Source organism: Grammomys surdaster, unplaced genomic scaffold (assembly GCF_004785775.1).
Source record: "Grammomys surdaster isolate TR1022 unplaced genomic scaffold, NIH_TR_1.0 125463, whole genome shotgun sequence".
Taxonomy (NCBI): domain Eukaryota; kingdom Metazoa; phylum Chordata; class Mammalia; order Rodentia; family Muridae; genus Grammomys; species Grammomys surdaster.
The window spans coordinates 1369167-1392975 of record NW_021620326.1 but is presented as its reverse complement, the minus strand read 5'-3'; the positions used below and the strand labels follow the sequence as shown (position 1 = coordinate 1392975).

The 23809-nt window shown below is 50.7% G+C and overlaps 3 protein-coding genes across 4 annotated transcripts; all 3 read left to right on the top strand.

Annotated features, from left to right (window-relative positions):
- The first annotated feature begins 39 nt into the window (after positions 1 to 39).
- On the top strand, positions 40 to 2779 carry Ccdc130 (coiled-coil domain containing 130). The gene is made up of 4 exons (XM_028786288.1): positions 40 to 381; positions 458 to 630; positions 1845 to 1983; positions 2170 to 2779. The coding sequence occupies exons 1-4, from the start codon at positions 246 to 248 to the stop codon at positions 2595 to 2597; spliced, it is 876 nt and encodes a 291-aa protein (XP_028642121.1). The 5' UTR covers positions 40 to 245; the 3' UTR covers positions 2598 to 2779.
- A 910-nt stretch (positions 2780 to 3689) lies between these two features.
- Positions 3690 to 10710, top strand: Mri1 (methylthioribose-1-phosphate isomerase 1). 2 transcript variants are annotated; one of them, XM_028786318.1, is made up of 5 exons: positions 3690 to 4116; positions 4928 to 5103; positions 6599 to 6775; positions 6859 to 7083; positions 8881 to 9117. In XM_028786318.1, the coding sequence occupies exons 1-5, from the start codon at positions 3746 to 3748 to the stop codon at positions 9039 to 9041; spliced, it is 1110 nt and encodes a 369-aa protein (XP_028642151.1). In that variant the 5' UTR covers positions 3690 to 3745; the 3' UTR covers positions 9042 to 9117. The 2 variants fall into 2 exon arrangements, with proteins under 2 accessions (XP_028642151.1, XP_028642152.1); XM_028786319.1 differs by lacking the exon at positions 8881 to 9117 and adding an exon at positions 10585 to 10710 and having other exon boundaries at positions 3746 to 4116.
- CUNH19orf53 (chromosome unknown C19orf53 homolog) lies at positions 10702 to 13846 on the top strand. The gene is made up of 3 exons (XM_028786320.1): positions 10702 to 10802; positions 10898 to 10953; positions 13424 to 13846. The coding sequence occupies exons 1-3, from the start codon at positions 10715 to 10717 to the stop codon at positions 13601 to 13603; spliced, it is 324 nt and encodes a 107-aa protein (XP_028642153.1). The 5' UTR covers positions 10702 to 10714; the 3' UTR covers positions 13604 to 13846.
- The last annotated feature ends 9963 nt before the right edge of the window (positions 13847 to 23809 follow it).

The window sequence follows — 23809 nt, the reverse complement described above, 5'->3', positions numbered from 1 at the left end:
AACATGAGCATGCTGAGCAGCCCCTAGACTTGGAACCTCCAGCCCCACTTTCTGCCTCTTGGTTGCTCCATCTATGTGCAAACCTGTTCCTTCGTCTTCCTCGGGGTTTGCCCAAGTCTGAGCTGGGTGCAGGGGTACTCGGTGACTTCTCCAAGGGTGTGGTACACCAAAAGAAGTGGGCAGTGGTTCTAGGGTCTCAGGATGGGGCCACGGCATCCTAACTCCAGTTCCTCTCCAGGTTCCGGATGAAATGTCACCTCTGTGTCAACTACATCGAGATGCAAACAGACCCTGCCAACTGTGACTATGTCATCGTGAGTGGTGCCAGTCGCAAGGAGGAGCGTTGGGATATGGAAGACAATGAGCAGGTGCTGACCACAGGTGAGCACTATTTGCTTGCCCATCCCACATGACCCTCGGCTGCTTCCCCAGGGTCATGCTTATGTGGTCCTTGCAGAGCATGAGAAGAAAGAGAAACTGGAGACGGACGCCATGTTCCGCCTAGAGCACGGTGAGGCTGACCGCAGCACGCTGAAGAAGGCCCTTCCCACACTCAGCCACATCCAGGAGGCACAGAATGCCTGGAAGGATGACTTTGCTCTGAATAGCATGCTACGGAGGCACTTCCGGGTGAGGGAAGCCCCACAGGGAAACAGCAGCAGACTCTGACCTGTGTCCCCACGTCCCACCTGCAGGCTGGTCATTTCCTGTCTGACTCCATGCTCCGTATGTGCAGCACAAGAGTCATGCTCTGCCTAAATCTCTTCCTGCTGCTATAACAAACATACCACAGACTGGGAAGTTTATTCTAAAATTATATTATGCACTGCTGTGTAAACTGGAAGTCTAGCAGTGAGCCACCTACAGGTTGGCCAGGTACAGAGAGCCCAATCTCATTCTTCAGAACTTCCTGCTGGATCAAGGGGCAGATGGAACACGCTCCCTGTGGACTCCTGTGTAAGGCACTGACTCCCTTAAACAGAAAGAGCCCCCACAAAGTTACCTCCCCAAAGCTTCCTGTTGTCGTTGTCAGCTGTCACAGAGGGAACTAAGTTTCAACAAAGACAGGCGGTGGTGGCGCACGCCTTTAATCCCAGCACTTGGGAGGCAGAGGCAGGCGGATTTCTGAGTTCGAGGCCAGCCTGGTCTACAGAGTGAGTTCCAGGACAGCCAGGGCTACACAGAAAAACCCTGTCTTGAAAACAGACAGACAAACAAACAAACAAAAAAGTTTCAGCAGAAGCAGGGAGACAGTTTGAGTGGTGTCTGCTTGTGGTTCCAGCTACTCGGGACTGGAATGGGAGAATCATTCATCCAAGCCCAGGAGTTGGAGACTAACCTCAAAACCAGAAAGCTGGGCTTAGCCACAACACTCAGGAAGCTGAGGCAGGGGAACTACTTTTAAGTTCCAGGTCTGTCTGGGTTACAGAGGAAGACCTTGCCCTCTTACCCCCAAAGCAAAAGGGTAGGAAAAATTCTAGGACCCCAGAATCATCAATATTCCTCAGGCTTAAGTATGGCCTTAAATTCTCGTCCCTGCCTGGGATCACAGGCATGGGCCAGCACACCCTTATCAGATTTTATATGATTTATCTAGTAGGTCACACCTTCAGCCCATCACTGATCAAAGTGTAGCGTTGGGGCATATGGCCATCTTTTTGTCGCAGGACACTGATACTCAGAGCCTACACATGGGGCCGCTTCTGTATCACAGGCTCTGTCTGGGCCACTCCCTTGCTCCAGTATCAAGGGAGAAACTGAGACCCAGTGGCTGGAGTGAGACCTATGGGTCTCAAAGAGGTGGGGTTCTGATGTCCCTGTCTCTGTGCCACACCCACCCACAGGAGAAGAAGAAAGCCATGCAGGAGGAAGAAGAGAAGGACCAGGCACTGCAGGCGAAGGCCAGCCTAGCCATCCCTCTTGTGCCAGAGTCGGAGGATGACCGCAGGCTGGCTGCCCTGCTAAGGTTGCACACCCTGGACTGTGAGTGCTGGCTCTGGGCTGGGAGGTTCATGGGAGGCAGAGGTTGCAGGGTTTCGAGGCACTTGGTCCTAGCGCCCTGTTATTTACACTGGTGGGAAGAAAGCTCAAGGCTCAGGGTGTGTTCTTTGCCCACTCTGCCTCTGACCCTCTGGCCCTCCCTTATATAATACACTCCCTTCCCCACAGCTTATGAGGACAAACAGAGAATGAAGCGGACAGAGATCATCCACCGCTCTTGGTTCCCCTCAGCCCAGGGTCCCAGTGCAAGCAGCAGCAAAGCCAGCAACGTCCTGAAGAAGCTGTGCCAGGGCCGCAGACCACCCCCCAGCAGCACAGGCACAGTGGGGGACCTGGGCATAGTGAGGAGAAAGTCTCGAGACGTTCCAGAAAGTCCCCAGTGTGCACTGGACAACTCCTTGTCAGAAGAACCAAGAGGGCCACCAGGAACCACCCAAGACAGCAAGACACTTCAAGAGACAGCAGAGGCACCCAGGACCAGCAAGACATCAGAATCTAAGAGAAACTGTAGCGATCAGGCCCAGGAGGACCTGCTGCACCCGAACACCCCCAGTGCCTCCCTGGTAGCTGACTACTCTGACTCAGAGAGCGAGTAAAGGAGTCAGAATTCCAGGACAGAAGCCATGACTCGTGCAGACCTTAGGGACTGGCTGCATTGCCACCTGCCCAGCCACAGACTTATTGTCCTATACAGAGTATTATTTATTTGGTTTTGGTGAGGATGCCTGTGCCTTGATGTAAGCCCTGATTCCTGAACATTAAAGTGCTGTTCTTTGTCCCTGCCTTGTGTTACTAAACTCCCCTCGTAGCTGCCCTGCCCTCACTCCCACCCAGATGCTACTGCAGCCTCCTTGTGACAGCAGCACAGTCCCACACAGCATGATGAAGGGTTTGAGATTGGACCGAGACTGGTGGTGACAGGGACTGCATAAGGAAGCTGAAAAAGGACAGGGCTGCTGGAGCTAGAGAAATAATGTGAAAGGTAGGCAAGAACTCCATGTCACAGGCTGCTGTGTGCCACTCGTGATGGCCAAACCATCAAAAACACCCTAACCCAGCCAGGTATAGACAGCTATCATACCGGCACCCCAGCAATAGAGACAAGACGTGGTCCAGCTTTAAGATAGGGTTTCTCATGTATCCCTGGCTGTCCTGGAACTCACTCTGTAGACTATGGTGGATTCGGACTCACAGATCTCTGCCTCCTGAATGCTGGGATTAAAATCTGACTGAGATTTATTTTTAAGCGTTTGCATGTGTGAGTATGTTACCCCACTGAGGTCTGAAAGAGGGCCTTGAATCCCTTAAAACTAGAGAGAGAGGCAGCCGTAAAGCCTTTGGTCCTCTACAAGAGCAGTACGGACTCAACCACTGAGCAATCTCTTCAGCCTCTAAGAATAAAAGTCCCTCATGGTGGTTACTTTTAAAGGAATGGAGACAAAAGTAGTCCCACGGAAGGTCATTTGACAAACTGATTAAACGCTGGATGTCTGTGAGACGTGGCTAAGCAGAGCCGAGGCTGTCAAGTAATCGATTCCGTAACGGATGGACGGTTCTCGGCAAACATAACCCCATCGCCTAGCATCTTGGAGCTCCCTGCTTAGCTTTGGGACAGGTTGCGACCACTCTGGCCGACACTGATTGCCGGACAACCAGGGCGGCGTGTGCGCATGCGCATGCACCAGGCCGCAACTCCGCCCCGCAGCCCGTGTGGACTTCGGTGCGGACCTGCCGGTTAGCCAACATGAGACTGGAAGCGATTCGCTACTCTCCGGGCTCGCTGCAGATCCTTGACCAGCTGCAGCTGCCGGAGCACTGCCACTACGAGGTGCTGGGCTCCGTGCAGCAGGCCGGGGAAGCCATCCGCGCCATGAAGGTGCGCGGCGCCCCCGCCATCGCGCTGGTCGGCTGTCTCAGCCTGGCCGTGGAGCTGCGGGCGGGCGCCGGCGGTCCCGGGCTCGCCGCTCTGGTGGCCTTCGTGCGAGACCAGCTGCGCCTCCTAGTCGCCGCCCGGCCCACCGCTGTCAACATGGCTCGTGCCGCCCGCGATCTGGCTCACGTGGCGGCCCGGGAGGCGGAACGAGAGGGTGCCACTGAAGAGACCGTGCGGGAAAGGTACGGGATCCTGGACCTGGCACCGCACCGAGCAGAGGCTGCCGACCTCCCTTTTCCATTCTGATGCCAGGGAGCAGGCGCAGTGCACGCATGTGCGGTGTCCAGAGGCCCAGAGACAGGACTAGGAGTCAGTCCCTGCTCTGTGTTCCCCAGGTTCTTGAATTCAGCCCCTTAGCAGCGCCACGCCAGTTTCATTACACCGGTTCTGTCTTGTTTGCCTTGAAGTCTTGTGTGCTCTGCCCTGCTTTCCTCTCTTTCCCATCCCACTTCCGGCCAAGCCACTTTGTTCTAACTGCTTTTCTGTTGCACGGTATGGCTCCTGGTCTGGCCTGAGACTAGACCCTAGAGCATAAAACACTGCAGTTAGAACTCCATCTCCAGGCAGGGCGGTGGTGGTGCACGCCTTTAATCCCAGCACTTGGGAGGCAGAGGCAGGCGGATTTCTGAGTTTGAGGCCAGCCTGGACTACAGAGTGAGTTCCAGGACAGCCCGGGCTATACAGAGAAACCCTGTGAAAGACAAAACAAAACAAAAAAAGAACTCCATCTCCAGGTTCCTGCTCCTTCCCCTCCCTTTCTGTAAAAACACTTTGTCCCTGATTCTGTCCCTCTTGTTCATCACCTGCCTCTCCCACCCTAACGTCATCATCACGGAGGGAAAGGGTTTCCTGTGTTTACTTCCGTGCCCCACCCCCAGTGCCTGGCTCACGTATATTAGTGAGCAGAGTGGCAGGTGTATCCTCAGGTTGTCTGTCCCCTTCAAAGTTAGCGAGGTCCCTTCCAGCTGTGCTAGGAGCTTCTTTTGTCCCCAGAGTGATCCGCTTCGCCGAGGCTATGTTGGAAAAGGACCTCAAAGATAACCGGAGCATCGGGGACTTGGGAGCCCGCCATCTCCTAGAGCAGACCAACCCCAAGGGTGGCAAGGTGACCGTGCTGACCCATTGTAACACGGGTGCTCTGGCTACTGCTGGCTATGGTACAGCGTTAGGTGAGGAGGCACCTTCGATTGTCGGGGCATGGGAGAGTCTTTCCGGGATGCAAGGCAAAACAACCAAGGCTGGGGGTGTGGCCCAGTGGCAAGAGTACCTGCTTAGCTAGGGCTGGCTCAGCAGTTTAAAAGTGTGGACCCCTCTCGAAAAGACCTATTACGTTCTCAGCACCCCCAGTAACTGCCTGCAACACCAGCTTCAGAAGACCCAACACCCTCTGGCCTCCGTGGGCACGTGCACTTACATGCATAGAGACACACACGCACATAATTAAAGACAAACACTTCAGGGCTGGAGAGATGGCTCAGCAGTTGAGAGCACCGACTGCTCTTCCAGAGGTCCTGAGTTCAATTCCCAGCAACCACATGGTGGCTCACAACCATCTGTAATGGGATCTGATGTCCTCTTCTGGGGTATCTAAAGACAGCTACTGTGTACTCATATAAATAAAGTAAATATATCTTTAAAATATAAGTAAACACTTTAAAAGAATACGTACTTAGCTTAGTGTACACAAGTATACACTAAATTCAGGATTTAATCTCCAAAATCTAAAAAGAAACTACTGGAGCCACAGAAATGTGACTATTAGTTTTGGGTTTTTTTTTTTTAAATAATATTTTGTGTATATGAGTGTTTTTGCCTGCTGTGTGTGTATGTGGATCATGCATGTACCTGGTGCCCAGAGGACAGAAAATGGTGTTAGAGCCCCTGAAGCTAGAGATACAGATGATTGTGAGCCAGTGTGTGGGTGCTAGGAACCAAACCCAGGTCCTCTGGAAGAGCAGCAAGTGTCCTAGCCACTGAGCGGTCTCTCCAGCCTGGCATAATATGTTTTTATTTCTACCCCCAGTATATTAGCTCCTGTACAGAAACCCTTGGGAAGTTGTCTGCAGGTGTAGGCATATCAAGGAGGCTCCTGGGCCCTGTTCATTGACTCAGCCAACAGACATTAAGCAACTACTGACTGTTCCAGCAAGTAAGAACACAGTGGTGAACCATGGAAAAGATCCCAGGCACCTGCAGGCTGGAGTACAGAGAGAAGTGACAAGGGGCTTAGGGGCACAAGTGAGAACCCATTGAAGAGCTGTGTGCGCGGCTCTGCCATGTGTCGTTCTGCCGTGTGTGGCCACAGCTTCCATCCATCCCCAGCACTGCAGAAAACACAGAAAATAAATTATCAGAAGGTGCTAACAGCCACTCAGTGGGCTAGGGCAAAGAAGATCATCTTACACCTTGAAAGATATAACCTGAACCTTATAGCAAGACCCTGTCTCAATGACAATCGTCCTAAGTGACAAGGACAGGGCAGTGACTAAAGATCAGAATGATGGGGTTGCTGGTGAGACTGAGGAGCCTCAGGGTGTCGGGATGGAGACGTAAAGTTGATGAGGGAAGGTAGGAAGAGTGTCGGGGACAGGAAAGGCTGGGAGCCATGCTGTGCACCACACTTGCAGCCCCGGCCTCGGGATCACCCTGCTTGTCTGACCACAGGTGTGATCCGGTCACTGCATGAGATGGGCCGATTGGAGCATACCTTCTGCACGGAGACCCGGCCGTACAACCAGGGAGCTCGGCTGACAGCCTTCGAGCTGGTGTACGAGCAGATCCCCGCGACTCTCATCACTGACAGCATGGCGGCTGCAGCCATGGCACACCAGGGAGTGTCAGGTCAGTGGGCTGGGCACGGTGGGGCTGGAAAGCCTTGGGCATCCAGAGCCAGGTGACCTCCCTAACTCTCCTCCGACCCCCAGCCGTGGTAGTGGGAGCTGACCGTGTCGTTGCCAATGGAGACACAGCCAACAAAATAGGCACCTACCAGCTGGCCATTGTTGCTAAGCACCACGGTGTCCCCTTCTATGTGGCTGCCCCCAGTTCATCCTGTGACCTCCATCTGGAAACTGGAAAGGAGATTGTCATAGAGGAACGCCCCAGCCAGGAGCTGACTGACCTGAATGGAGTGAGGATTGCTGCACAGGGTAAGGTGTGGGGTTGGCACTCTGGGCGTTGCAGGCTTCAACAGCATGAGCCACGTGGCTCTTTTGAGCCTCTCCTTAGCTGGATTCCGATGATGTAGGTTAAATTCAAGGCCGGACTGTGTGAATAGCACTGCGGCTAGGAACAGAGCTCAGCAGGTAGAGACTGGGATAAGGACCTGCGTTTGGGGCTCAGAGCCAACTTTTTTTTTTTTTTTAAGAATTATTTATTTTATGTATATGAATACATGGTAGCTGTCTTCAGACACACCAGAAGAGGGCATCAGATCCCATTACAGATGGTTATGAGCCACCATGTGGTTGCTGGGAATTGAACTCAGGTCCTCTGGAAGAGCAGTCATTGCTATTAACCTCTGAGCCATCTCTCCAGTCCAAGAACCAGCTTTGTAATTCTAGTGCTGGGGAGACAGAGAAGGCAGCTTCCTGGGGCTTCTGACCAGCAGAGTACAGTCAGTGAGCCCAGGGTCAGTGAGAGACCGTCTCCAGACTTAAGCTGGCTGTTTCCTGAGGAACCACAGCTGAAGTTTGCCCCTCACTCTCTGTGTAAGAACACATGCACACATGTCAACAGTGCTGGGTGTGCTAGTGCAACCTGTAATTCCAATGTTCCAGAAGCCCAGGCAGGAGGAGCTGCACAAGTTCAAGACCACCAGATGGTACAGCTGAGTTTCAGGCAGTGTGGTCTACCAAGTGATCCCGTCAGAAAAGCATAAAACTAGCAAGTCTTGGCCTAGATAGATGTCTACACAGAAAGTCAGGGATGGAGGTACATACCACACCTGTGATCCCAGCACTGGGGAAGCTGAGGCAGGAGGACTGCTGAGAGTTCAGGATCAACCTGGGCTACATAGTAAGACCCCCCATCTCAAAAATCAGAGCCAGACTGTGGTAGCAGCGGTACATGCCTTTAATCCCAGCACTTGCAAAGGCAAGCAGATCTTCAAGTTTGAGGCCAGCCTGGTCTACAGAGTTCTAATATAGCCAGAGCTACACAGAAACCCTGGGTTCTGGTGGCTGCTCAGGAGGTTGAAGCAGGAAGATCACCAGTTGAAGGCCAGCCTCGTCAATATAAACTTTATCCCAAAATAAATATTTTAGAGACAGCCAAGGGTGTAACTCAGATATGTATGAAGTACTTGCTAGTATTTGCAAGACCTGAGATTTAACCCCAAAACTACATCAAAAACATTTTAAGTTAAAAACAATTAAAATACATCATATACAAAAGTCTCAAAGAATAACAGAGACATTATAAAATAATTTGCTAATCTTGTACATCTGGTAAACCTAGCACTCAGAAGGTAGAGACATTAAGACCAGAACATCATAACCAGCCTTGGCTACTTAGAAAATTTGAGGCTAGCCCAAGCTATACGTATGGCCCTGTGTTAGAGAAGTAATTACATTAAAACTGGTTTTCTAAACATCTATGAAGGGCTCCGCCCCATCCCAAGAACTGGAAAAACAGATGCAACAGCAAAGCATACCCATGTCTGAGTCAGTGCGAAGGCCCTGGGGTGGATTCTGAAATTCTTAAAATCTTGGGGCCAGGCAAGAGCTGGGTTAGAAATCATGCATCATAAGGCTGAAGACTTCTTGGGCAGCACATACAGGGTGTGTCCTTTCCTGGCCTCGGTACTTGCATCCCTCACTGTTGGTATGTGTGAATTCCTAGAGTCTCAGGACTCTGTAGCCTAAGACTGTGCTGAGGACAAATGCCAGTACCCAGGGAGTTCTCAGAGCCAAGCCCCAACCTCACGTGCCCTCTCTCCCCTGCAGGAATCCGGGTTTGGAATCCTGCTTTTGATGTCACCCCACACGAACTCATCACAGGTGGCATTATCACTGAGCTGGGTGTCTTTGCCCCTGAGGAGCTCCGAGCAGCCCTAAGTGCCTCCATCTTCTCAGAGGGACAGAGCCTAGATAGTCCCCAGGTGTGACTAGCTGGCTCACCCTACCCTGCCCCGCCCTGCCTTCCTCTGGTTTTCTAATAAAGTTCTCAAATGGCTACCCAAAGTTCATCTTCACCCACCCATACTCCCTCTTCCAGCTGCAGGAGTGGACATGGTTTGCCAGGTTCTGCCGAGTTCCAGCGTCACAGCAAAGCGGCCTGAGCTCCTGTCCCAGGCTTGTCCTTTGAATTATCTGTGCATGGGATGAAAGTCAGATGTGGGGTCATCCACCTGTAATCCCTGCTGGGAAATGAGGCAGGAAGATTTCTTTAGAGTTTAGGCTACCCTGGGCTACAGATTGAAACAAACTAAAGCAGAGATAATCAGGGTGTTCTCTTAGTTACATTTGAAGACTTTTTTTTGTTGTTTTTGTTTCCCTTTTGTTTTGTTTTTCTAGACAAGATTTCCCTGTGTAGCCTCAGCTACCCTGGAACAATCTTTAGATCAGGCTGATCTCGAACTCAGAGTTCCTCCTGACTCTGTCACCCAAGTTCCAGGATTAAATATGTGTACTCTGCTGCCTGGCTATTTACTTTTATATATGTGTGAGGGTTTTACATGCAAACCCCTGGTGCTCTCCGAGACCAGAAAAGGGCACCAGATCTCCTGGAACTGGAATTACAGATGGTTGTGAGCTGCCATGTGGGTGCTGGGATCTAAACCCAGGTCCTCTAAGTCCTATAAAAGAGGGACACTAAAGTTCAGTAATCAAGATAAGTATTTGTGTTTTAAGACAGTCTCTTTGTAGTTCTGACTGCCCTTGAACTTGCTCTATGGACCAGGCTGGCCTGGAACTCACACAGAGACCCACCTACCTCTGCCTCCTGAGCAAAAGGTCAAAGGTGTGAGCCCTACAACCTGCTTTGCTTTATTTCTTGAGAGTCTCTGAACCTGGAACTCAAGATTTAGGCTAGACTGCAGGGGTCCTCCCCGCTTCAGCCTGCTCAGCCCTGGGCCAGCAGGTGTGTGCACCAGCAAATGATGGAGTTGCAGTTCAGGGTCTCCTGCATAGACAATAAGCACTTTGCCCCCATGCCATGTCCCCAGCCACCTGGTGCATATTTTAAATCTTTTAAAATTAAAAAGAGCATGGCTGGGGCTGTAGCTGTGGCAGCTCTTGTGCTGCAAATATGAGGCTGCTATCTGTCCCCAGCACAACTGCAAAATTAATGCATTAATGTAAGGGATTATTTTTTTTAGTGACATCTTTATTCTGTGCGTGGGAATGATCTACAGGACAGGAGTCAGTTCTCTGCCTCTCTAGTGCTGATAAACACCTGCGCCACCACCCAGGAGCAAACTCAAGTTTTCAGGCATGGCAGCAAGCATCTTTACCGGTTGAGCCTTCCTACCAATAATTACTGAAGGTTTTTGACAGTCCTTTAATTTTTCTCCAAAAGGAGCTTCTCGTTTGCTACACCCCAAGCCTTATTTGAACTTTTATGTATAAAAACCGCATATTTTATAATACACAAATATGGTCTTACCCCTGAAAATGGTAACATAATTTTCCTTTCAACTTTTTGGACAGCTGCTCCTTTAAGAGTGCCGTTCTGTATCCTGTGAGGCCTTGAGTCTTTGCGGCCCACTGTAGCCAATGGCGTCCCGCAACTTCCGGCTCTCTTTCGCATTGCCCCGCCTCTTCCGACTTGCGGTGAAACATGGCGCAGGGACAACGCAAGTTTCAGGCGCAGAAACCTAAAAGCAAGGCGGCGGCGGCGGAGCGGAGCCGCGGGCCTCGGAAAGGCGGTAAGGAACGGGGTGAGCAGGAAGAGGAGGGAGAGAGGACGGCAGACTCCGGGAAGGTGGCCCAGGCTCACCGGCTGCTGTCTCTCCCCACCCAGGTCGAGTCATCGCTCCCAAGAAGGCGCGCGTTATGCAGCAGCAAAAGCTGAAGAAGGTGAGTGAAGCGATGCAAGTGATCCCGGATGGGGGACAGCCGAGAGGATCCCCAGCTGAATCCCGGCCCCGCCCTTAGCTTCTGAGGGCTTCGGGTGCGCGTTATGGACTGTCAGCAGATAGCCAGCCTCGGGTTGTTGTTTTGTTTGGTTGGTTTTTGTTTTTGAGACAGGGTTTCTCTGTGTAGCCCTGGCTGTCCTGGAACTCACTCTGTAGACCAGGCTGGCCTCGAACTCAGAAATCCGCCTGCCTCTGCCTCCCGAGTGCTGGGATTAAAGGCGTGCGCCACCACCGCCCGGTTGTTGTTGTTTTTTAATGTGTATGAGTGTTTTGCCACTGTCTGCGCACGCAGCACAGGTGTGTGTGTGTGTGTGTCTGTGTCTGTGTCTGTGTGTGTCTGTGTGTGTCAGTCTTGTACCCGAAGAGGTAGAAGAGGATGTCCAAAATCCTAGAATTAAAGTTATTGATGGCCTTTGAGCCATCATATGTGTGCTGGGAACTGAACCCTGGTCTTAAAGAGCCAGAAGTGCTAAAGGTGGGCATGATAGCCCAGGCCTTTAATCCCAGCAATCAAGAGGCAAAGACAAAGCTCTGAGTTCAAGACCAGCCTTGTCTACAAAGTAAGATCCAGGACACTGTCTCAGAAATGAATGAATGAATGAATGTGCTTTGAACAGCTGTAGCCTCCAAAATAATATTATGTTTTAATTATGTGTGTATGTGTGGTGTGTGCACCTGAGTGCATATGCCCCCAGAGGCCAGAAGAGGGCATCTGATCTCCTGGAGTTGCAGGTGGTATGAGCTGTGAGCATGACCTGGTGCTAGGTACATAACTAAGGTCATCTGAGAGAGAATTACGTGCCCTGTAAGCACTGAGCCATTCCTCCAGCCCTGTTTTGTTTTCTTGTGTTCTGTCTGCTTCTGTGCTTTTTGAGAAAGATCCTCACACAAGCCTAAGCTAGCCTGGAGCTATACAGCCTAGCCTCCAGTGTGCTGCTGGGGCTGGTGTGGCCCACTCAGCCCTGTTTATGGGAGTGCTGTGGGTTAAATTCAGTCTTGTGCACACTAGTCAGGCACTGTACTAGCGTAGCCACGTTCCCAGTCTATCCACTCCTTACCCCCTTTTTTCCTAAGACAGCCCTAGCTGGTCTGGAGTTCACTATGTAGACCAGGCTAGCCTTGAGTTTACAGAGGCTTGCCTCTGCTTTCTGGGTGCTGGGGTTAAAGGTGTGCACCACAACACCTAGCTCCAGCCTTTTTTAAAGACGGTCTGACTCTAGGCCAGGCTGGCCTTGAACTTGCCCTGTCTCTGTCACCTGAGTGTTGGGAGTATGGGGTGAACAGTTAGGAGGACTGGCTGCTCTCCCATGAGACCTCGATTTGGTTCCTAGCACCCACGAGGCAGCTCACAATCATCCCTAACTCTAGTCCTACGGGGTTTCCAGTGCCTTTTTCTGCTCTCTTCCAGCACTGCATTCTTGTGGTACACAGACATGCATGCAGAGAAAACACTCATACACAAAAATTAAAAATTAATAAGAAAGTCAGAAGATCCAATCTGGCTTAAATCTTAAGCTCACTCTGTCTCCCCAGGTAGGTTACCCGACACCTTCCTCTGCTCCATAGAGCACCTACTCTCAGGTTCTAAGTGAGCTCCTCCCACAGCCCACCACTTTGCCTTTTGCCCTCTTGGGTTCAGAGGTCATCCTTGAACATGGGTCATATGCAGATTGATCCCTTTGGCATCCATCCAGAATCCACCTTCAAGGCCAGCTCCTAGCCAAGGCTACCCTCCCCCTGCTACAGCAGCTTAGGCACCTGCCTGTGCTCAAAACTGGCTCCTGTTCTGTCCAGAACCTTCCATGGTTGCTTTCTGCTCAGCAAAAGCCCAAGTCCTTCACCTCCCGGTCCTCATTGCTTTTCATCCTTCGGCCTGTCCCACTGCTAGCCCCAGTCTTCTCAGACACCACACAGTGTGCTCACACAGTGTCCCTGGAACCTTTTTTATCAGCAGTACTTTTCTCATGCTCTCATGACTGACAGACACACTGTTGTCTTCCTCAGAACTCCTGTGCTCACCCCATGAAGCTGTCATAGTCATAGGCGCTCAGGCAGAGCAGGAGTGGATGGGGTAGCTGCCAGTCAGTGACTTAAACTGACTCATGGCCTCACTTGGAGCCCTAGGAAAGTGGGTGAGACATGGGACAGAAAGAGCTATCACCATTACCCCTGACTTTGGGACCCTGCTTAATGCGGGAACCTCTGTTTCCCCACCTGTAAAATGGGTGTGAGCAGAGACACAGAGATAGAAGGATTTGGTTTCCTTTTGACCTGAGCACGGTAGCATGCAGGCCCGGCAAGGGTACGTCAAAGCAGGAAGATGTTGAGTCTGAAGCCATTCACAAAGAACAAAAGGAAGATGTGTATGCTCAAGCTAGGAAGAGTAAGGGCTTGCTCTGTGTCCCCCACAGAGCCTGGAAGTGGGGATCCGGAAGAAGATGGAGCATGACGTGGTGATGAAGGCCAGCTCCAGCCTGCCTAAGAAGCTTGCACTGCTGAAGGGGCATCAGAGAAGACCGGGGCCCCCGCCGCCGGCAAGGCGCCATCCTGGTGGCACGAGGACCAACAATGACCAGTGTGACAGGCTGTGATAGACAGGCTGGCTCTGTTGTGGCTCCAGCCCTTCAGTGGGGAGAGTGTTTAGGGACTCAATGGGAATAATCTCTCCCCAGGTGTGGGGCCCCCACCCCAGTCATCTAATGTCGGCTGTCATTGTCTATACATGAAGAAGGTCCTGTATCTCCAGCGAGGCACCACCTCCTCCCATCACACCAGTAATCCAGAGCCACTTGGGGACACTCCAGTGTTAACCAATAAAGCTGTGTCACAGAGGCTGTGTGTCGTCGTTGTGCTTTCCTGTCCTTGAGGGACTCACACCGCTGTAGTCACTCAGACCTGCTGGGCCGCGTGTTGATCATGTCCTATGCGTGGTGTTTGACCTGGTGACATCTTCTGTGGTATGGCCCTGGGGCACGCATTGAGTGTGCTGCTGGCCCATCCGTTTTTGCCCGGCTAAGGATTTCACCCGCTAAGGCCAAGAGTTGTTGGGTCACTAGTGACTGCCCCAGTGTTGAGGTAAGCCCAGTGTTGGTCAGAATTTAGTGTTGAGTCTGTCCAGTGCTCCCGGGCTGGCTTCTGGCTCACCTTAGCTGACTGCTGGGGATCTGATCTACTTGGTGGGTGCTAAGCAAGCACCCTGAGACCCAATGCACTTGGAAAACAGGGGAAGGACCAGATGTCTGTGAGTATGGAGGGCGCCCTGAGAGGCTGGCCTTACCTCAAGGCTGGGCCTTGAATTGCTTGTTAGTGCCTCTGTCTCTGGCTTGTGATGGAGTAGATCCGAGCGTGCAGCTTCCTGCCATACCTACCTTCTGGTACCCTCACCACAGATCTAGAATGGGTCTGCCCATTGTGGATACCGCCCCCAGAACCATGTGCTCATCAGTGGCCTGCCTTGGGTTTAGCTTGGTTCTCAGACAGGGTCTCCCTGTGTAGACCAGTCTGGCTTCAAACTCCGAGCTGTACCTGCCTCTGCCTCCCAAGTTCTGCGATTAGAGTGCCTAAGGGCCTGTGTAATTTGGTGTGTATGTGTATATGTGCACATACGTATGGGTGCCAAAGGAGGCCAGGGGCACCCCATCATAGAGAGTTGGAGTCACAGACAGCGGTAAGCTACCCGACATGGGTGCACAGGGAAGTGGAGGCTGTTACCTGCTGAGGGCTCCATCTCAGGTGTCTGTGGTAGTAAGAGTAGGACAGGGATGGGTGGTGCTCGCCTTTAATCCCAGTGCTCATGAGGTAGAGGCAGTCGGAACTCTGAGTTCCGGGCCAGCCTGGTGTACAGGGAGTTTCCAGGTCGTTTAGCATTACATAGACCCTGTCTGAAAACAACAGGAGCTCAGTTGTCTGCTTGACTGACTGGCCTGGTGTCACAGCTCTGTGTGTCCGGGGAGGCACGTGCAGGGGAGTGATGCAGAGTGGCTGCGTAACCACCTGACTGAGCTGCATCAGGGAAGACCAGATGGATGGAAGGAGCAGCCTGTCTCAGTATGGGGTTGCTTCTCCAGTGCCTGCTGCCACCAAGCTCCAGTCCAAGCCTTTCCACTCACACAAACAGCAGCAGCACTCCTCAGAGCCTCCTGCCCTTCAGCAACCTCCTGGGTATGTGAACAGAGCCCTCTGGCACTGAGACACCACTCAGTCCCTATTATGTAAGCAAATCCAGTAAACGCCCTTTATATTATAGTCTGTCCATTCCCCCAGGAACTCTGGGAAACAAACAAGAACACTGCATTAGCACAAAGGCAGAAATGCCCACCTTTGCATTAACTGGCTTGGGCAAGAATCTGCTCCAGCCACAGTGGGATATTATTCAGCCATATTAATGGAATGAGGAGCTGGAAAAGTAGTTGAATGGGTAAGAATTTGCCACTGGGTTTAACCTGAGTTGAGTTTCGAGATTCCCTGCCCGTGGTAGGAGAAGAAACCCAAAAGCTAGTTGTCCTGTGACCTCCATCGTAAGTAAGTGTAAATAACGGTAAAATGAAGGGTTGGGAAGATGGCTGGCTCCATGGTTAAATGCTGCAGCACAGGAGCAGGTCTCAGCTCCCATAGCAGGTTACGATGCTGTAACTTCAGTTCCAGGGGATCCAGTGTCTTGTTTGGTTGACGTTTTTTGAGACAGGATCTCTATGTAGCCCTGGCTGTCCAGGAACTTGAGCTGTACACCAGGCTGGCCTTGAACTCGGAAACCCACCTGCCTCTGCCATACAAGGGCTGGGATTAAGGATGTGTGTGTGTGTGTGTGTTTGTGTGTGTGTGTGCGTGGGTGCCCACACCTTTAGTCCCAGCACTTGGGAGGCAGAGGCAGGCAGATTTCTGAGTTTGAGGCCAGCCTGGTCTACAGAGTGAGTTCCAGGACAGCCAGGGGACTACACAGAGAAACCCTGTCTCGAAAAACAAAAAAAAAAAACAAAAAAAGATGAGCCTCCACCACATGGTTCAAGGCAGGCCTGAACTAATTGAGTCCCACCCCAAATTTAAAATGGCCAGGTGGTGTGCTCCTTTATTCCCAGCACTCAGGAGGCAGAAGCAACGGGTTCTGTGAGGTTGCCTTTGTAACAAACCAGATACAGAACAAAAAGTAGGTACAGTTCTATGACAGGGCAGGACAGGTGAGTGGCTGCCTGGGACTCTGGAAAGGTGCATGGTGGACAGTGAACTGGGTTTCCTCCCAGCCTGACTGGAAGTTCGGGAACTAAACAGAGGTGAACCTTCTGCTACAATGTGCCAACAGTGGTGACAATCCATTTTATGGTAAGCATGTTCCTGTGTCTGGCATCAACAGCTTCTGGAGTCCCATGACCACCTCATTCTCACCATAGAAGACTGAGAGGCCAGGGACCTGCAGTATGCCCGTGACTAAGCAAGAGCATAGACCATTACGGTCAATGAAAAGACCTTTGTGGAATGGGTAATTCAGGACCATCCACACAGTCAAACAAGGTAATTCTGGCTCTTTGGACATACATATTTTTTTCTTTTCTTTTCTTTTTTTTTTCTGGTTTTTCGAGACAGGGTTTCTCTGTGTAGCCCTGGCTGTCCTGGAACTCACTCTGTAGACCAGGCTGGCCTCAGAACTCAAGAAATCCGCCTGCTTCTGCCTCCCAAGTGCTGGGATTAAAGGTGTGTGCCACCATTGCCCGGCTGGACATACACATTTTGAACTCCCCCACTCCCAAATGTAGCCATAAATGGTAACGGGCACCTGCAAAACTCTGCACTCGGAAGGCTGAGGCATGAGGGTGGGCAGCAGTGTGGGGCTTGCCAGGACTACCTGGGCTGGAGTCTAAAGCTTTTCATCTGTTACCTCATTACCTAAGCTCAGCTGCCATCAATTAAATGCTTCATATTTCCTCTTTTCACTATCCCACTGTCCTAAATTATCTGAGTTCCTATAAAGTTGCCTAACTCTAAGAAGATATTCCACTATACGATCCAACAAAGGTTCATCTTAAAGACTGCTCGTGGGGCTGGAGAGATGGCTCAGTGGTTAAGAGCACTGACTGCTCTTCCAGAGGTCCTGAGTTCAAATCCCAGCAACCACATGGTGGCTCACAACCATCCATAATGAGATTGGATGCCCTCTTCTGGTGTGTCCGAAGACACCGACAGTGTACTCATAAATAAAATAAATAAATAAATCTTTAAAAAAAAAAAAAAAAAAAAGACTGCTCGTGTTGTTAACTCATGCTGTTATCTCTTTTGTAAACTCATAAGCTACAGGAAACCCACTCAGATCTACCTCTCATGGACCAAATAAATGACATCCAGATAAGTACATCTTCCTAAAGTTCCCACTTACTACCTATTACAAAGGGTGGGATCCCTCTGGGTTTCAAATGTACATCTTAGAAAATTTTTCTTTCTCCCAAGTGTACTTAATCTTATTCCCTACATCTTGTCAAGTCCGGACACATCCAGAACAGCTCCAGAGAAGCAAGCTCCAGATGCTCCATCTCCTGTCACACACACAGCTGCTTCTACTGGACCTGTTCCTTCTGATCTATCCTCAGATGGCGCCATAGACCCTGGACAGCAGAAAACAGCCAACTCTCCTAAGACTGGACAAACATCCTCCATACCCATTCTTCTAGGTTCCCCCTAAAGACACATCGCCCCCAATGCCAGCAGAAAGTAGCCAGATATCACTACAACCCTATTCCTGCTTCGCCTTAACCTCTTTCTAAATTTCTTTCTTTTGTTTTTTTTTTTTTTTTTTTGGTTTTTCGAGACAAGGTTTCTCTGTGTAGTTCTGGCTGTACTGGAACTCACTCTGTAGACCAGGCTGGCCTTGAACTCAGAAATCTGCCTGCCTCTGCCTCCCAAGTGCTGGGATTAAAGGTGTGTGACACCACCCCCCGGCTCTAAATTTCTTTTTTTTTTTTTTTTGGTTTTTCGAGACAGGGTTTCTCTGTATAGCCCTGGCTGTCCTGGAACTCACTCTGTAGACCAGGCTGGCCTCGAACTCAGAAATCCGCCTGTCTCTGCCTCCCAAGTGCTGGGATTAAAGGCGTGCGCCACCAACGCCCGGCTTAAATTTCTTTTTTAATTAAACCAAAACGTGGGAATGTTAGTATTCTGTCAAAACTCTACCTCCACAGTTATCTGGCAACAGCCAGGTATGTTCCTCCTAGCCAGGTAGGCCTGCCCACTATAAAAGGGGCTGCTTGCCTCCTCTCTCTCTTGCTCCCTTGATCCCTCGCCTGCAGGTTCTCTGCCCCCTTCCCCCTCTCTCTATGTGGTCATGGCTGGCCTCTACCTCTCTTCTCTTCTCTTCTCTTCTCTTCTCTTCTCTTCTCTTCTCTTCTCTTCTCTTCTCTCTCTCTCTCTCTCTCTCTCTCTCTCTCTCTCTCTCTCTCTCTTTCTCTCTCTCTCTCTTTCTCTCTTTCTCTCTCTCTCTCTCTCTCTCTGCCTCTACTACTCTCCTGGCTTCCCTCCCCATGCCCTGAATAAACTCTATTCTATGCTATACCAGAGTGTGGCTGGTCCCTCAGGGGGAAGAGATGTCTCGGCATGGGCCGCTGAGACATCCCCTTCCATCACTGGTTTCCTTCCATCCTTCACAAGAGCTACCAGCAAGTGGTCACTTTTGTGAGGTTTAAGGGGCTTCTTTATTTTATTTTCTTTTTTTATTTAAGGCAGGGCAGGATCTCACTAGGTACCTCTGGCTGGTCTCTAACTCACAGAGATCCTCCTGCCTCTGCCTCCTTGGTGCTGAAATGTTAAAAGATTAAAGTGCTGGGCCACCCACCAGACCTTGCTTGTGTTTGGTCTGGTACTGGGAGTGAACCCTAGGGCTTTCCTTAGCAAGCTGTGCCAGGAGCTAGCCCTCAGCCCTGCTTGTGTTTCCTTGCTGAGGCCGAGTATGTGCTTTGCTCAGGTCCCTCCCTCCTAGAGCTGTATGCAGAGGGTGGCCCGTGAAGTTGGTATGTGTGCAAAAGAAAAAAGGAGGGCATCTCCTGCAGAGAAAGCCCAGGGAGTTGCTCTGCCCTCCCCATGGACCACCCATCACTCACCTTGCCCTCTGCTGCCTTTGAACTTGGTGAGCAGCCCTATGCTGTGAACTCCAGCAGGAGAGCCAGGTGCTGCCTGGGGAGCCGCTGCCCTTGCCGCATAGCACCCACAAGCACAGGAGTGTTCTTGAGAGTACACTTAAAAAAAAAATTCTATGTATGTGTGAGGGTGTTTTACCTGTACATCTCTGTTCATCACCTGTCCCTAGTGCCAGAAGGCGATTTGGATCCCCTGGAACTGAGTTATAGATATTCGTAAGCCACCATGTGGCTCCTGGGGATTGAACCTATGATGTCTGACAGAGTAGCCAGTGCTCTAGACCTCTGAGCCACCTCCGCAGCCCCTGGAGTGGCCTCTTTCCACCCATCTTTATGGAACAGGGAAAAGCAGGAGACCCATGGAACCTGACTATGGGCTAATGGGAGACCCTGGGGACCCAGCCAGACTTTCCCCCAACGAACCTGGAGACAAGCCAAGAAACCATAGGAATAGCTGACCTGTGGCTCTGGTGCCAGCTTGGTGGGCCTCTTCTAAAGGCCCAGTGGCCAGGGATCTGGAATGATGGCACACCTGTCCCTTTGGACTCCCAACAGTTCCCAAACCTCAAATTCTTAGCCCATGCTGCAATGACAAACAGGCCTGACCACTTCTTGGCTGCATGTGTGACACCATCAGCTAGTCATTTAACCTCTCTGAGCCACCATGGCCCCATCTATTTAAAATGGAGACCCAGAATCCCACCTTAGTGGGACAAAGCAGGAACCTGGAGTACCCAGGGCTTTTTTAGTGTGGTCATGAACTGTCCTTAGGCATCAGAGACCCCTTCTCCAGGGCCCGGGTGCCATCACATGAGATTTCAGACACAGCTTTTCCCCTGTCTGAATGCCACGTCTCCTGGCAACACTCTACCTCTGAGCTGTGTCTCCAGAAGGCTTCAGAGAGCTGAAGTGGCCAGCAGAACTGTGGAGCCTGGCACCACCACAAGCAGGCCTGCGTCAGCTGGCTGCTGCTGGCAGAACGAGAGAACCCTCAGGGTAGATACGTCCCCTAAGCTGCAGATCTGTGTTGTCTCCTCATCTGAGCCTGTAAGGCAGCCGTACTTTGCCTGTGAGTTGAGAGCACTTGGGTTTGGGGTCAGGAGTTCCAGATGCCTAGACAGTGAGCTCATGGCACAGGCTGAATAGACATGGCTAGGACTTCCTAAAGCCAGAGTCTCTGGGCTCCAGCAGGGCTGGGGGGCTGCCAGTCCTGACCACCGCTGCCATCACCTCCTTTCCTAAGAGAGAGGCATGCCTGAAATAAGTCTTGAGACTTTGGGGGAACACCCTCAACTTTCCTGGCTCTATTCTGACTCCCCATATTTTATTACCGTCTCTGTGTGACCATGGGCAGCTTCCTGGACTCGCTGGACCTCACTTCCCTCATCTGTCCTGTTTTCTGACCCTTGTCTACTGGGACCCCAGTCAGGTCAACCCTCAGCCTTTCTGTTCCCCAGGTGCATCACTTGTGAGATGGGATCTTGTCAGTACTGGTCTCGACTATGACAGGATAAAGAAAGTAAACAGCCAGGCATTCTGGAATATACCTGTCGTCTCAGCCCTTGGGAAGCTGGGGCAGGAACATCAGGAGTTCAGGGCTAGCCTAGACTATATAACAAATTCCAGGCCAGTAAGACCTTATATCAAAGAATAAAGTAGAGCTTAGGCGGCAGAGCATTTAGGTGGCAGAGCGCTCAGATGAATCCCCAGGTTGGACCCCTAACACTGAGTAAACGGTGGTGGCACAGGCCTGAAAGTGCAACACTGCAGATGTGAAGAGAACGTGAGAAAGTCTGGGTCATTCCCAACAACACAGTGAGTTCAAGGCTAGTCTGGCCCACTGAGACCCTGTGTCAATAAGTAAACTCTAAAAACTGTCCTTATTATTGTCTAAAATCTGTGTTGATGATGTTCATGGGCAGGACATTTGGTGACTCCTCCCCAGGAGCATGATCAGACTCTGACAAGTTCCCTGGGTAGCCAACCCCTGAGGCCCACTCAGAGGGGAGACCCTAAAGCCCCCGGCCTCCCCTCACCCTGTCTACTCCTTCCCATGGGCTCTGTCTTTGCCCCAGCATGTTCAATATGGAGACCCTGGCTGACAATCTCACCCTGAAGACTGGGGGCTTGCAGGCCTTCCAGACGACTTCTTCCTGCTGGGTGACCTTGGCAAGCAGCTCTTTGCTCTAAGTCTCAGTTTTCCCATCTGAGAAATAGAAAGTAGTTGTCACTGTCATTGTGGCTAGGCTGTGGGAATTTTGTTCTCTTTTTTCCCAACTTTGTAGCCTTGGCTGTCCTATAAACCAGGCTAGCCTCAGAACTTACAGAGATCCACCCGCCTCTGCCTCCCAAGAGCTGGAATCAAAGGCTTGTGCCACCACCTCCAGGCTAGGGGATTTTATTCTTTTCTTTCTCCTCCCTTTCTTCCTTCTCCTCCTTCTGTTATGGAAGATGGGACCCTGGACCTATCTGTCTAAGACAGCACTTTATCTCAGAATGCACCCCAGCCAAGACAGTGACTCCTATTTTTTTTTTTATTTTACTTACTTCCTGTGTGTGTGCGCGCGCCCGCGTGCGCGCGTGTGCACATGCCACAGTGCATGTGGATGTCAGGTGACAACTCGTAGGATTTGGTTTTCTCCTTTGAGCTTTTCAGTTCTTGGGATCAAACCCAGTCAGGCTTGATGGCACATTTATCGACTGAGCTATCTTGCTGGGATCAAGGCAGCGGCTTCTCAAGCCCAGCTACGTCCCACAAAAACGCATCATGAGGGAGCCTAAGATAACTTAGCAGGTTAAGAGGGAGGCCTTGCTGCTAGGGGACCTGACCCCCTCTGCCCCCTTGGGTACGTGTGATGCACAGACATCTATGCAGGGAAAACATCGAAACACATAAGATAGAAATAAGTAAAAATCACAAAAAATATTTTTAAAATAGTTTGAAAGAAGGACTAGTGAGCTGGCTCAGGTAGAGGCCAAGTAAAAGAACTAAACTGACCCCACCACCCTGCCTCTGACCCCTTCAAACACATCCATGTGATATAATAATAAATACACAATTTTTAAAATAATACGATAGGAAAATAATTGTTATAAAAGTAGTAGTATGCTTGGGTTAAAGGCACCATGCTAGGCTTGTCGTATTTTGTTATTGTTTATTTAGATTTTTTTGTTGTTGTTCTTCCTTTGAGACAGGGTTTCTCTGTGTAACAGCCCTAGCTGTCCTGGAATTCCCTCTGTAGACCAGCCTGACCTTGAATTCACAGAGATCCAACTGCCTCTGCCCCCTGAGTCGTGGGATTAAAGGCATGTGCCACCATTATCAGGTTAAGAATTTATTTTTGCCAGGCAGTGGTGGCGCATGCCTTTAGTCCCAGCACTTGGGAGGCAGAGGCAGGCGGATTTCTGAGTTTGAGGCCAGCCTGGTCTACAGAGTGAGTTCCAGGACAGCCAGGGCTACACAGAGAAACCCTGTCTCGAAAAACCAAAAAATAAATAAATAAATAGATAAATAAATAAATACCTTCAGGCCAGACATGATGATGGCAGACACCTTTAATCCCAGCATTTGGGAGGCAGAGGCAGGTAGATCTCTGTAAGTGAGTTTGTCCAGGACAGTAAGGGCTATGTTAAAGATTTCAAATTTTGTGCTGATTAGTTGGGGGTTTTTTTCTATTTTATTTTATTTTTTGTCAACTTGACACAAGCTAGGAAATAGGAACTTCAACTGAAAAAATGCCTTCAGAAGTCTATGGGGGCATCTCCTGATTAATGATTGATGTGGGAAGACCCAGCCCTCTGTGGGTAGAGAGCCACCCGTCCCTGGGCTGGGAAGCCATGGGCAACAGAGCCGTGAGGAGCGTCCTGTGCTTCCTGCTTCAGTTCCTGCCTCCAGGCTCCTGCCTTGAGTTTTTGCCCTGGTTTCCTTCAATGATTGATTGTGATCAGGAGATGTAAGGCAAATAAGCCCTATCCACCCCAAGTTGCTTTTGGTTATGGTCTTTAACAAAGCTATAGAAAACTAGGACAAGCAAAATGGCACACAGTACTTTAATCCCAGTACTCAGGAGGCAGAAGCAGGTGGATTGCTGTGAGTTCAAGGTCAGCCTGGTCTACAGAGTGAGTTCCATAACAGCCACAGCTACATAGTAAGACCCTGTCTCAAAACACACAAACAAAAAAACCAAAATAAAGAAACAAAGAAAACTAGGACATTGCTGCTGTTGTTGAGACAGGGTCCTGCTGAGGATGTAGGATCCCCAGGAGCTGGAGTCACAGAGACGGTGTACCATGTGGGTTCTGGGAATCAAACTCAAGTCTTCTGGGATCCATTGACTAGTGCTCTTAACCTCTGAGCCATCTCTCCAGTTCCTCCATTGTGATTTTTCCCCTACAACATAGCCCCACTTGAGCAGTCCTGTTTCAAGGGTTCACAGACTACTTGGCTATTAGTTGCCACTATGGGGAAGAGCCTGTCCAAAATCAATCAGTGGGCCAGTACCAGAGAGTACAGTCGTGAGGGCTGGAGCAGGAAATGAGTTTCTAGTCCACTTCTGGGGAGCAGGTTGGATTTTTCCTGCTTTGAGGATCCTGAGGACTAAATGGAATCACAGCTAGGTCAGCTGGGTTTTGTTTGAACATCTACTGTATGCTGGGCGCTGTTCTACGCGCTGACTTGTCTCC